General features: G+C 37.2%; 1 protein-coding gene across 5 annotated transcripts in view; it reads left to right on the top strand.

Moving 5' to 3' along the window:
• Positions 1-13,937, top strand: part of LOC110094032 (endoribonuclease Dicer homolog 4) — a 105,900-nt gene that overhangs the window by 89,047 nt on the left and 2,916 nt on the right. For all 5 annotated transcript variants that reach the window (XR_002302802.2, XM_020819139.2, XM_020819138.2 and 2 more), the window contains exons 21-22: positions 11,861-12,316; positions 12,466-12,738. Coding sequence is in view for 4 of the 5 variants with exons in the window: in XM_020819139.2 (XP_020674798.1) it covers positions 11,861-12,316; positions 12,466-12,738 (729 nt within the window). In the remaining variant the exon portion in view is untranslated. The remainder of the gene's footprint in view (positions 1-11,860; positions 12,317-12,465; positions 12,739-13,937) is intronic.

Raw genomic sequence — 13,937 nt, 5'->3', positions numbered from 1 at the left:
TGTTCAAACACAAGGTGGTTTGACCAAGTATTTTCCTATTTCAATTGGGTTACATCAAGGATCAGCCTTAAGGCCATATCTTTTTGCTTTAGTCATGGATGTTCTCATTAGACATTTGCAAGAGGATGTACCTTGGTGTATGCTTTTTGCTAATGATATTCTTCTTGTTGATACTAGAGAGGGAGTTGAAGGCAAACTTGAATTATGGAGGCCAACCTTAGAGTCTAAAGGTTTTCGCTTGAGTAGATCTAAAACGGAATATATGGAGTGTAATTTTAGTAGTAATAGACCTTGTGAGGGGATTGTGACTTTGGGCGATCAAGTCATTAATAAGAGTACACGTTTTAGATATCTTTGATCTATTGTTCAGAGTAATGGTGAAATAGATGGGAATATTATCAGCAGAATTCAAGTTGGTTGGTTGAAGTGAAGGAATGTATCGGGCTTGCTGTGTGATAGAAAAGTACCCCTCAAACTTAAGGGAAAATTTTATAAGATGGTGGTGAGGCTTGCAATGCTTTATGGTGCCGAATGTTGGCCATTAAAAGAGAAGCATAATACTAAGTTAAGTGTGGCAGATATGAGGATGCTCAGTTGGATGAGTGTCTTTTACCCTTAGAGATAGGATAGTAGGATACGAAATGAGCATATACATAAAAATGTTGGAGTAGCTCCAGAAGATAATATTAGAGAGAGTCGCCTTAGATGATTTGGTCACATAAAACGGCGGCCTTCCAATGACCCGGTTAGGAGAGTAGAGGTATTAGATTTGACTTATGTTAAGAAAGGTAGAAGCAGACCTAAAAAGACTTGGTTAGAAAATATTAGGATTGACCTCTCTTTATTAGATTTAAACAAGAATTTGACTTTTAATAGGACACAATGGAGGAAAAGGATTCATATAGCCGACCCCACGTAGTGGGATAAAGGCTTGATGTTGTTGTTGTTGTAAAATTATTATGACCTTGCCTAAAAACTTGGATTATCAAGATAGGAACAAATGGTCAGATGGAATTTTTAAATTTCTTTTACAATTGTTCATACATTTTCTCCTTTTTACCTAATATATTGAAAGAGTTATTAAATTAGAAATTCTCTTTAAACCAAAAATATAATAATTCTAAAGTGAATATCTTGCTCTTATAGTGCTGTCTGCGATATACTGATTCTCTTCTTCAACTCATTATTTTTTAATATTTTATCATTCTAATATTAATTAAAATAATAATGAGTTATTTACATACTCAGTGGATACAAAATATCTCGTCCACTCACTCATATATCATCCTTTCACTAGACTCAAGGTCTTTTTATGTCCCTGCTGAGTGAAAGCACAGAAATGTGGTAGAACATTCTGTTTTGATTGATTTTATATTCTAGCTTAAGCAAATGATAGAAAGCTGAAGTTTTCGATTCTCTTACTTAATAAAATTCTCTTGTGAAGGAGCTCCATTCAATTTTACTTATTCTAAAACCTTTTGACCAAGTATAGGGCAATATCTTGCTTAATAGGGTCTCCTTTTTGCTAAGAGATGAGCATTGATGTTTATCCTGCTATATGTAGTTTATGTATCAGGACACTTGGTTATAAAACTGGTATCAAACGCTTGAGACAATGGGCATATATGTTCATCTCATGGTAGAAAATTGCATGGGTAATGCTAGTGCTTTAGCATGTTAATCCATATTTTTTATCTTTTCTTAAATCTTGACTTGCCAACTCCATTTGTGAACCATCGATCATAAAGAAGAATGTTGCTTCCTAATGTTCTTGGCTTTTTTATCAACTATATTAATGTAAAGTTTTCTGACAGCATTGTTAGCAGTACAACTTATTGTGCTTTCAACCCTTTTGAAGCATTAAAGATTAAAATCAATTACTTTTAGCAGATGAAGCCCTTAGTATGTCTATATTGGTAAATTGTAGTTGCTTCCTTGAAGATTTGTCACAATCAACTTTTGGTAATTCTTTTTCATAATTATTTTTAATCCTTCTTGATACAATGTTATTTCTAATTTACTTTAATCGTCTTGCACTACTTTAAGTCATATTATTTTTATCTGATTATTTTCTTCGTATTACTTTCAACTTAATTTTTCACCCCGCACATTGGAGCATATTAGTTCTTGCATCTTATGCCCTATGCTCTCTGTCCCTAACCACTTAAAAGTGTAATTTCCTGCAATTTTATCTTAAATAGGTGACACTTGCATAATCTTTAATGCAATCATTCAACAATATGTCCTTCTGAGTTCTGTCATAAACCCATCATAATTTAATCATTTCTTCCACTCATCTTGGTTGTAATGGCTTCTTTGTTGCCTGCCCATAATAAAATGATAATGTGTGTTCTTCTAATGGTAGAATATTGACTAAATCCTTAGGGCTATTTCTCCATCATTGAAAATTCATATTTTCTTTTATGTAGTTCATTTAGTCTTATTCTCTTGACTTCGCAATTGGCCTTTTTATTATTTTTGTCACTCATAATGATGAATAGTTTGCAAACTATAGTGTTAGCAACATGCATAACCACATTATTATGCTTTCAACCTTTGAAGCATTGAGATTTTAGATAGGTTGAAAGCGCTAAAATTATTTTGACTAACTTTGTGAATCTTTCTTCACCGTTCATACCTATTTTTCATCCCCTCATTTAGAGCACAACAACTATTTATACTTCATTTTCAAATTGTTGTATGTGCCTAATCATCTAAGTCTGTTTTTTATAATTATTCAGCATTCTATCCTTACATTAATCATAACTTTCTCTTTTCTTCTATTGATATTGGTCGTAGTGGCCTTTTATCTGCTAATACTTGATCTATGCAGCATTTCTTATGTTCTAATGTTTTATATAAATTATCTTTCAAAAAGCGTTCAAGTGCACTATATAGGTGCATTGAGAAGTGCAAACATACATTAAAAAATATGGTAAGTGTGCTCTATACAAAAACATCGAAAGTGCAAAGTAAATCGTGCAAATGCTTTGAAAAATATGCTTGTCATATAAAAGAAAAGTCAAATCATTCACATTTTCTCTGACCAACACATCAATTTCCTAAATTTGAGGTTTCAGAATGCTGTGGGTTAAATGAAGAATGAATTTAAAATTTATTTTTATAAAAAAAGTTTCAAATAGTGCACCATGATTCTTAGTTTTATTAATGGATACATGTGAAGATGGTTGGTTTTTCTTAAGTTTGCATTTGGCCTTTAATGCCTTTGATGGAAGAAATTTATTATAAAAAGGTAAATTCTCAAGTTTGCCACTCCTATAATACCTCTCAAATTTAATATGCTTGGTCCTCTGTTATAGGCAAGCAGAGTTGATAACGTTTAAATAACAAAATAAAATATTTACACATTGATAGAATATATCAACCGAAAGGGACCTTAGTCTCAAATTACCCCAAATTTCAAAGTTAATCATTCGGAGTTTCAATTTTGATGAAATTTAGAACATGTATTATTTATCAAAATCTAAAAACATTTCAAGTTAAATTTATCCCTATTTAAATATAAAGAGAATTTCATCCACCCTTCACAACCATTTGTCAAGAATGATAAATTTGAATAACCTCGCTCCCAAATGACCAATGTATTGTCGAGTATAGCGCTACGATTTATTTTTAGATGATCTCTTCTTACTAAGGATGCAACACGTGTCATCTAGTTGATGGTTTTACTGTCAAATGATGCCACTGGTAAATGATTATGATTGGGCCCTTTTGATGATTGTAAGATCCCTGATGATTAAAAACCCTTGAATAATGAATTACAATATGTACTTGATAGGGTGCAAAATTTTTTGTTAGCTAAGGTCGACTTAAATTTATTCCCATAGAAAAAAATCGAGGTTCTCTTGTATGAAGCAACCCATGGTTCCAAGATCTTCCACCTTATGCTCATAATGATCCTCATACCCTTTGGTATAAATTCCTGCTTTTCTAGTTTAGATCTTTTCCCAAAACTTGGCGCCATATACAATTTTTCTCTAGAAACAGTTGCTGGTGTTCCTATTCCTATTTGACTTGTGGTGTTGATCACTTCATCATCTGTTGATATTATCATTATTAGTATTCATTAAATTCTTCAAACATGTCAACTTTAGCCTACTGATACACCGTGGAGTAAAATCAACGAGAACAATAGAGAAAATAGCAGAAAATTCAGAGAAACAGCAGAACAGCAGGGAAACAACAGCAAATAGTAGGAATAAGGGCTGATTTTTTATTAATACTCAACGAGAAACAAGATACAAGTGATCTACAATTAGAGAGGTAGATCGGCTCTCCCAAATAACCTAGTCGCCATTGGGAAATCCTCACAAAAGAAAAAACCTACAAAAAATTACAGCAAACTCAAAACATGCATGAATAAAAATAAACCTAGACCATTCCTTAAATAAGCTCTCAAATTTTCTCCAAAAAAATTTCTTTCCTTAATAATTTCCCCCTTTGATTTGTATTCAATTAGGAAATATTTCCCTCTTTGATTGGATTCAATTAGGAAATCTTTTCCTATTTAATATGAATTCAATTAGGAAATCTTTTCCTATTTAATTTGAATTCAATTAGAAAATTTTTCCTAATTAATCCTCCATTTAATTCCTTTTCTAACATAATGAATTAATTCTTTATTGGGCCCCATAAGAGGGGCCGAAATTTCTCCCTTGGATCCTGCTGCCGTCTCAATACTCATATCCTCGAATTGCACATTGTCCTCAAGGTGGAAGGATGAAAATTGTCTTCTGATTGTCTCATAGGTTTTCATGTAGCTTCATAGTCTGGTAAATCCTTCCATCGAACAAGGACCTTCTTTGCTTCTATCGTCCCTTATCGCGCTCCATTGATCCCCATTGGTTCCAAATCACTTCCATGTCCTAAGTTAAAGTTGTTGGTAGTGAGGAAGAGGTGTGTGATCTCTGATAGTGCGTTTCAATTGTGATATATGGAATACTAGATGGACGGATGATATTATTGGTAACCCCAAACGATAGAATATTACCCCAATACGCTCCATCACCTCATAGGCCCCGAAGCATGGCGGGGATAACTTCTCATTCCTTCTCTTGGCCAATGTTTTCTGCCTATATGGTCTTAGTTTCAGATAAACGTTATTCCCGGCTCGAACTATACTTCCCGACTGTGTTCATATGCCTTCTTTTTCATAAGTTGTTGAGCCCTCAATAGATGTCCTTTGAGTTCTGCTAGTATCTTGTCCCTCTCCTCCAAATATTGATCTACACTGGATACTGGTGAAGTTCTCTGCCCATAGTGTATCAGATGGGGTGGGTCCTTCCCATAAAGGATCCTGAAGGGGGTTGTCTGTGCAGCTATGTGAAAGGATGTATTGTACCAATCTTCTGCCCATGTCAACCATTTGGCCCATAATTTTGGTGTGTCAGATATGAAACAACGCAAGTATGTCTCCACGCTCCTATTGATTACTTCCATCTGGTCGTTCGTTTGTAGGTAATATGTTGTGCTTCTTTTTAAGACCATCCCTTGCATCTTGAATAGCTCCCTCCAAAAAAAGATTGAGGAATACATTTTCTCTGTCTAATACTATAGATTTTAGAATGCCATGTAAGCATACTATCTCCCGAATAATGACTATGGCGATTGATATAGTGTAGGGATGTTTCAGTGGAATAAAATAGGCATACTTGTTCAATCATTCTACTACCACAAGTATTGCTGAATACTCCTCCGGATGTGATAATTCCTCAATAAAGTCCATATTCACTTCCTCCCAAACCCTTTCAGGTAAAGCTCAAGGTTGTAGTAACCCTCCTGTTGTCATAGTAAGGTATTTATTCCTTCGACGCACATCAAACCTTGCCACTATGTTTTCCATATCCTGGTGCATTCCCACCCAATATAGCTCAGTGGATAGTCTGTTGTATGTCTTTTGGACTCTTGAATGTTTCCCTATCGTATTGTCACGAAATTGCCGCAATAGCTCGGGAATGTAAATTGAGGACCATGGGAGTACAAACTTCCCTTGATAGAGTAGCTGATCCCCCTTCAAAGCATAACAATTGTGACTATCTGGGTCCTTCAACGATTCTTCCTAATCTTCCTCAACCCTTCCTCCTGCTTGCTCTCCCTCCTCAATGCTTCCCAGTCTGAGATTATTAGTACTGCCATGGCTGCCAACTGTGGCTTCTAGACCTTCGTAGACTAGGAGTATGATGCTTTATTTTCTAAGCCCAGACTATAATGTATCTCAAAGTCGTATCCAAGCAATTTGGATAGCCATCTCTGATGTTCCTCCGCGATCATATGTTGCTCCAACAAATACTTCAGACTCCTCTGGTCTGCCCTAACTATAAAATGCCTCCCCAGCAAATAGGATCTCCACTTCTGAATTGCCAAGACAATTGTCATCAGCTCTCGTTCATATACTAATTTGAGCCTTGCCCTGGCTATTAGTACTTGACTGAAATATGCAATATGATGTAGACAAAGGGGGGGTCAACACTAGTCCAAAATAAATCAATTTTTGGCTTCCCTTGAGTATAGTAGTTTATCATATTTGAGCTGAACTTTTAGTTCATTTATGAGCTGGACTTTAGTTCATTTATTGAACTAAGGGTTAGCTCATTATGTGCCTCTTGGTCTTCCCCTTTCATACCTATATATATGGGGGGTATTGTAATGTTTAAAAAAGTTATGTGATATGTGATTTTTGGAAAAGATATGTTAACCTGCGGGTTGTTTGGAAATCCTGCGGGCTCTTTCCACTCTTCTTTCTCATCCCCTCCGGAAATCCTGCGGGCTATTTCCACCCTTCTTCTCGGGCTTCTAATCTCTTCGTCTCTCCGCAAGTGCCGCTCCATCTGTATCTTTCTTCTCCAAGTGCAACAACTTTAGGGTGTCGTCTTTTTGTTTGCAAGAGTCGTTTGTAGTTTTTTAATTTCTTCTTTTTATTTTATTTGAAATATAAGAGTTTGTTCTTTCCTCTTCTAGTCTTTGCTTTGTCAGGTGTCGTTAAAGTTTTATCTTTGTTAAGCAAAAAATATAGGGTCCCCTATATTTTTTTCTTGAATCACAATAGGTTTCTGGTCTTGCATTAGTACTGATCTTAACCCATAACCCGAGGCATCTGTCTCCACCACAAATGATCTCTTAAAATCTTGGACCACCAGTATAGGTACATTAACTATGGTACATTATTCCTTCACAAACTTTCTGTAGTAATCGATAATCCCCAAGAACCCCTGTAGCTCCCTTAAGTTCTTATGAAGAAGCCAGTCCACCATGGCCTGAATCTTAGGCTGGTCGATATACCACCTGTCCTAAATTCTCCACCTGTCATTGCCCAAACGTGCACTTTTTCTAGTTGGCAAACAACGGATGCTCACTCAAGGTCTCTATTAATATCTTCAAGTGCTCCCCATGTTCTACCTCTGTCTTGTTGTATATTAAAAAGCCATCAAAGAATACCAAGACAAACCCTTTAGAGATATGACTGGAACACTCAGTTCATAAGTGGTTGGAAAGTGGCATGAGCGTTGGTGAGGCCAAAGGCATCACCAAGAACTCGTCATGCCCTTCATGTACCCTAAGGGCTGTCTTGTGCACATCTGTTGTCTTCATTCTAATTTGATGGTATCCCGACTTCAAATCAATTTTGGTGAAGATCACAACTCCAAATAACTTATCAAATAGTTCATCTATCATGGGAATTAGAAACTTATCTAATATTGTTTCCTTGTTTAGAGCCTTGTAATCTATATAGAACCTCCAGCTGTCATCCTTCTTCTTCACCAATAGTACCAGGCTAGAGAAAGAACTTACACTAGTTCTGATGATCCTTGCTTCCATCATCTTCATGATCAACCTCTCTAGAATTTTCCTTGCCTCCTATTCTTGGACTCATTCTATGCTTTGCAACTCTACCAAATATCCCAGACTTGCATCCTGGATTGTCCTGAGTATGGTTTTTAAAGAGACTATGGTCTTGCATAAGCAAGCATCCCCTTGAAGCACTACTTTTTTCCCCTCCACTTGTATCTCCATGGTCAGTGACTTGGAAGTTCACCTTCATAACCCTAATAGTCTGTAGCCACTTCATACTTAAAATCATATCCATACTCTCCAAGTCCAAGGGAAGGAAATCTTCCACCACCTGAATACCCTGCAAGGTCATCACCACCCCTTTATATACCCCTATTTCTCTCTATCTTCCATGTTCTCATCATCACCCCACTTCCTTCCGTCTTTGCTAACTTCAACCTCAATCGGTATAACACCCAATTTGAGATGAAGTTATGTGTGGCTCCATTATCCGCCAAAACTACGACATATTGCTTTCCAATTTTCCCTCACTTTCATGGTGTGATTTGGAGTAAATCCCAACACATATTTTAAGGACACCTCCACCACATCCAAATGCAACTACTCTGTCTCCTTCAGTACATCCTCCAACTTTTGCCTACTCTCCTCTTCCCGCTCACAAACCATCAAGACCTTAAGGACTCGATTCTTGCACCTATGCCCCGATGTAAATTTCTCATCACACCTGAAGCATAACCATTTTGCTCTCCTATGATGCACTTCTACTTCTATGAGGCGCTTGAAATTGCCTCTTGTACGAACTCTGGTGCTCTTCTCCTTAGGTGTCTCCCTCTGAAATGACATTGTCCGAGTCCTCGGTGCCAAGGTAGTAAAGGTGTTCCTATAAGCCCCTCCCATGGGGTTGCTTCGACTGGCCATCTCCCTCTGATATTTCTCCTCCTCCCTTTGTGCTAGCTCCACTATCTCTCTCAACCCTCTAGGCCTCAGCACTTTGAGCTATGCCCTTATGTATTCTCTAAGGCCCTTCATGAAATTTTCTTCCAACCCTTCCTAAGAAATTCCCCTCAGTCTACCATATAGCAGCTCAAACTTCTCCTAATACTCCATGACGGTCCCTTCTTGATTTAAGACATAGAACTATTCATGGAGGTCCCCTTCCTGAATGGCTTGGAAATGTTCCAACAAACAATCCTTAATCTCCTCAGGAATAAATCGGATACCTATCTTCTCTCCACTGAAACCAAGCTAGGGCTTTTCCTTCCAAACATAGCCTTACCGCCATGAGTTTTTCTCCTTCGATCAGACCATTGATCGCAAAGTAATGCTCCACCCGGTACACCCAACCTTGAGCATCTTCCCCTTTGAAAAACGGTATCTTTAACTTTCTCGACCTCGTATCTATATCCTATGGTTTCTTCATCTGTTAGTTCCTCCTATGTAGTGGTAGTGCAATTCTCTCTGTTCTTCCCTTGACGGATTTAGACTCCATGGTTCGGCCCCATCATTGCGTCCTCTGGTCCACCTCCCTTCCTTCCTGGGTGGTCTCCAAAAGGGTTCGGTATCCCCTCTTCTTGCTGCCCTTTCTTTCGGATACCCTAATGCACCTCCCTCGAAATCCCTCGGGATGTTCCTAGAGGGAAAATTCTCTCCACTTCATCATCCTCCTCCTGAACTTTCTTCCCTTTCCAATCATCCCTAGGAGTAGCTAGTGAAACCTTCGATTGCATCTCGATATTCATCATGCCTTCCATGTTTCCAAAGCGGTTCTCCATTGAGGAAAACCTTCCCCCCATTTTGGAAAATCTTTCCTCCATCCTGACATGTTTCTCCTGCATCTCGGTCTTAAATTGCTCCATCTCTCCTTCCAAAGCTTCCATTTTCTTTGCTGCCATTCATAAATTTTGGTCTCCAAAGTGTGAAAACAACAAAAAATTGGTGAATTTGGCCTCCAAACAGAGAAAATCAGCAAGGCTGAAAAACAATTTCAGCAAAAATCAGCGATGGGGACTTTTACTTTCAGCCCAGGACACCGCTCTGATACCAATTTGATATGCCCTGGAGTAAATCAATGAGAACAACAGAGAATTTAGAGAAATAGCAGAACAATAGGGAATACAGTAGCAAATAGTAGGAATTAAGACTGATTTTTTATTAATACTCAACAAAAAATAAGATACAATTGATCTATAATTAGAGAGGTAGATCGGTTCTCCCAAACAACCCAATCACTGCTAGGAAGTCCTACCAAAAGAAAAAAACTACAGCAAACTCAAACATGCATGAAAAAAAAATAATCTTAGTCCTTTCCTTAAATAAGCTCTCAAATTCCCTCCAAATAGATTTCTTTCCTTATTAATTTCCCCCTTTGATTTGGATTCAATTAGGAAATATTTCCCTCTTTGATTTGGATTCAATTAGGAAATCTTTTCCTCTTTAATATGAATTCAGTTAGGAATTTTTTTCCTAATTAATCCTCCCTTTATTTCCTTTCCTAACATAATGAATTAATTCCTTATTAGGACCCACAAGAGGGACCAAAATTTCTCCATTGGATCCTGCTTTCGTATCACCTACTTGTAATTAGAATGACAACTAATCTTCTCAACAGATTTTTAATTATGATTGGAGCAGCTTAGTGTCGACTTTCTTGTGGATAAGTAGGCAGGGGGGTCAAATCAAATCAAAATATTTGATTTTTGACTCCTCTAGCTCATTAATGTCTAGTGGAATTGTAGCTCATTATGAGCTAATGATTAGTCATGAAATTTAATGTTTGGGAGCTAGATATGGTGAGTGGAACTTGTTCTTTCATATTCTTCTTAAGGTGGGGCTGCTGCAGTTTGTCTCTTGGGCTGCTTTTGCATTAATTCCCACGGCTGGCTCAGGATTTATTTCCTGTGGTCCCTCCTTTTACCAATTTCTGCTGGTTCAGTGAATCTGCCCTCTTTGCTGCCATGACTTCTTCCCCCTTTACCCGTGAAAAGACTCCTGGTTTCCTGTGCTGAAACCGTGGCATTGGCTCTATTTTTTGGCTGGTTTTGTGGCCTTGTTCTTCTTGGAAATGGCAGTGACTTTTGGGATTTCAGTAAAGTGACTGATGGCCTTTCAATTACCTCATTTATATGGGAATATGAAGAGATTTTGGGACAGAATTTGAACAGTTTTTGGGCTGTTTTTGGACAGATTTTTGGGCAGATTCCTACTGCAGTTTTAGGTGCCTTTTGGCCTTCTATCTTCATATTTTAATTAGCTTTTAATTAAGTTTTAGTGGCTATTTGTATTCCCCTCTCATGCCTATAAATATGAGTTGGTTTTGTGGCTGTTTTAGAGAGGATTTATAATGTGATTTTTGGGACAAAACCTGAGAGGTTTTTGCTTTGGAAATCCTGCGGGCTCTTTCCAATCTTCTTTCTCATCCCCTCCGGAAATCCTGCGGGCTCTTTCCAACCTTCGTCTCGGCTCCTAATCTCTTTCTTCTATCCGCAAGTTTACACTCCACCTGTATCATTCTTCTAATGGATGAAAGCAACTTTAGGTGTTTTATGTGAGTCGTTTGTAAGTCGTCAAGGTTTGTAAGTGTCTTATAAGTCCTTTCATAATATTAAAGTTGTGTTTTGTTTTGTGCAAGTGTCATCGTCTTATCTTATGTTAAATTTTAGTCTCTTTTAAGTTATAGAAATAGTTTGTTTTTGTGATAAAAAATTTGGGTCCCTCCCCAAATTTTTTATTGCATCGATAAGAGATTTCATATTTTGTATGCCCAAAGCAGCAGAATTTAAAAGAATTTCTATCAGTGCTTACATTTATTTACAATGCTTAAAGTCGGACTATGAAAATGAATATTTTGTATCTTTTTCTATGTTATTTTCTTCTTGGTTTTTGGTAATTTCTTATTATTACCTTTGGTTTTACTCCTATGTTTATCTAGTTAAAATATTTTGTTAAATAGTTGCTATTCTAAGTTTTTCTTAACTTTTGAAGCTTTTTTTCATCCATTCTACTGTGTCCTGTGGCGTTAAATAGCCATTAATAGCTTCTCTTCTTGAATCAGGTGTATATACGTGATGAATCATTTGAGCCATCTCAATACTTCCCATTTGGGCGTCCCTGTACTAAAATTTGCAATGTGGATACAGAATCAACTGTGCATTCTCGTAACGTGGAAGATGGAACAGATTTTATCGACGTGAAATGTACTAAATCTCATCGTTGGCTGTACAGGAAAACTATTGCAGATGCCGTGGAAGCCCTTGTTGGAGCATTTCTTGTTGAAAGTGGATTCAGAGCTGCAATTGCATTTCTTCAATTGATTGGCATTCAAGGTGATTTTAATGTTCCAGATGTTTACAGAGTTCTGGAAGGGAGCAAGATCAACATGTCACTTAATGAAATTGTAAATATCAAAGCACTAGAGGAATCTTTAGATTACACATTTAAGCACAGAGGCCTTCTTCTTCAAGCTTTTATTCACCCTTCATATAGTAAACACTCTGGTGGGTGCTACCAGGTTAGCATCTTTGATATGTAATTTTTTGCCTACCATCAAATGAGGATGCCTTTGAATGTTTTGTAGATGCTAAGCCGTTTTAGTTTTCAATAATACATCAGTTTGCATAATTTTTCTTCATGATTGGAAAATTTTAAATCTTCGTGCAGAAGCTGGAATTTCTTGGAGATGCTGTTTTGGAATACCTGATGACGTCATATATTTATTCAGTTTATCCAGACCTGAAACCAGGTCAGATAACTGATTTGAGATCCATCGCTGTTAACAACAATTCTTTTGCATTTATAGCAGTGAAGTGGGGTTTCCAAAGGTACCTTATTAAGGATTCTAAGAGTCTAACTGATGCAGTAGCTAAGTTTGAAAAACTTGTTCGTGTATCTAACCTACAAAAGGTTTTGCAAGATGAATCAAATTGCCCGAAGGTAATTGTCTTCTTCTTCTTGCATATCCACATTTTGTCGTTAAGCAGTTTCAAAACGTTTGATGCCATTTGGTACAGTAAATGACCTTTATTTAGACAATTCTCAATGTAATGTAGGAATCAGTGTAAAGTTTCATAATTTCACTCTTAAGTGACTGCCCTTAATTAGATATAGATATTATTACTATGGAAATTTACTTACAGGTAGCATGCTCTTGTTTGAATAAAATTCTTTATAGTTGGTTTTGGTGCTCATACTCGGAGATTCTTTATGGTTGCTTGGTGGGGGCAGGAAATATAAGGAGGGGCATACCCTCGCCCACACGAACGATTGGCTCTTAAAAAACCGACGAACCACGAAATCACGGAAGATGAGACTAAGACGAGGAAGAACAAACTCTTACATTTCAAATTAAACTAAAAAGAAGAAATTAAAAGACTACAAACGACGATCTAACAAACTCGAATCGAAAATCAAAGACACCCTAAAGTTGCTTCACTTAGAGAAGAGGGATACAGGTGGAGTGGCACTTGTGGAGAGGCGAAAGAGGTTAGAAGCCAAGACGAAAGGTTGGAAAGAGCTCGCAAGATTTCTAGAGGGGATGAGAAAGAAGACGGACAAAGCTCGCAAGCTTTTCCATGAAACCCGCATGTTTATATTTTCAAAAATCACATATCATTCACTATTTTAAAACATTACAAACCCCTCATATTTATAGGTATGAAAGGGGAATACAAAAGGACACTAACAATGAATTCTAAACATCACAAACGTTAAAACACAAATGCTTTTCATGGAAAAACAGCCCAAGCCCAGGAAGCGAAGGAGCAGCCGCGGGAGACAAGGAGGCCGCACGGAACCAAGGCGCCACAGCCACGGGAGACATCCCAGGCTCGGAAAGCCAGCAGCCGGCCAGAATTCCAAGGGGCAAAGGCACAAAAAAAAAACTAAAGCCCATGGTAGAAGCCAAGGAGCCACACATGGAAAACAACACTTCTTGGAATTCCAAAGGCCGGTTTGGAATTTCAAGGGATAAACATAATTAAAGACATAAAAATAATAAAAAATACATTTAATAAAAGATAACTATGAACTAAAACTTAGCTAATAATGAGCTATAGTTCAATAAGTGAACTAAAGACCAACTCATAAATGAGCTAAAATTTCAGCTCAATTTTGATTGAGCTTGTAAACTCGGA

The sequence above is a fragment of the Dendrobium catenatum genome, unplaced genomic scaffold (genome assembly GCF_001605985.2).
Source record: "Dendrobium catenatum unplaced genomic scaffold, ASM160598v2 fragScaff_scaffold_156, whole genome shotgun sequence".
NCBI classification, from domain to species: domain Eukaryota; kingdom Viridiplantae; phylum Streptophyta; class Magnoliopsida; order Asparagales; family Orchidaceae; genus Dendrobium; species Dendrobium catenatum.
The sequence above is the reverse complement of the archived record's forward strand: the minus strand, read 5'-3'. Positions and strand labels throughout refer to the sequence as shown.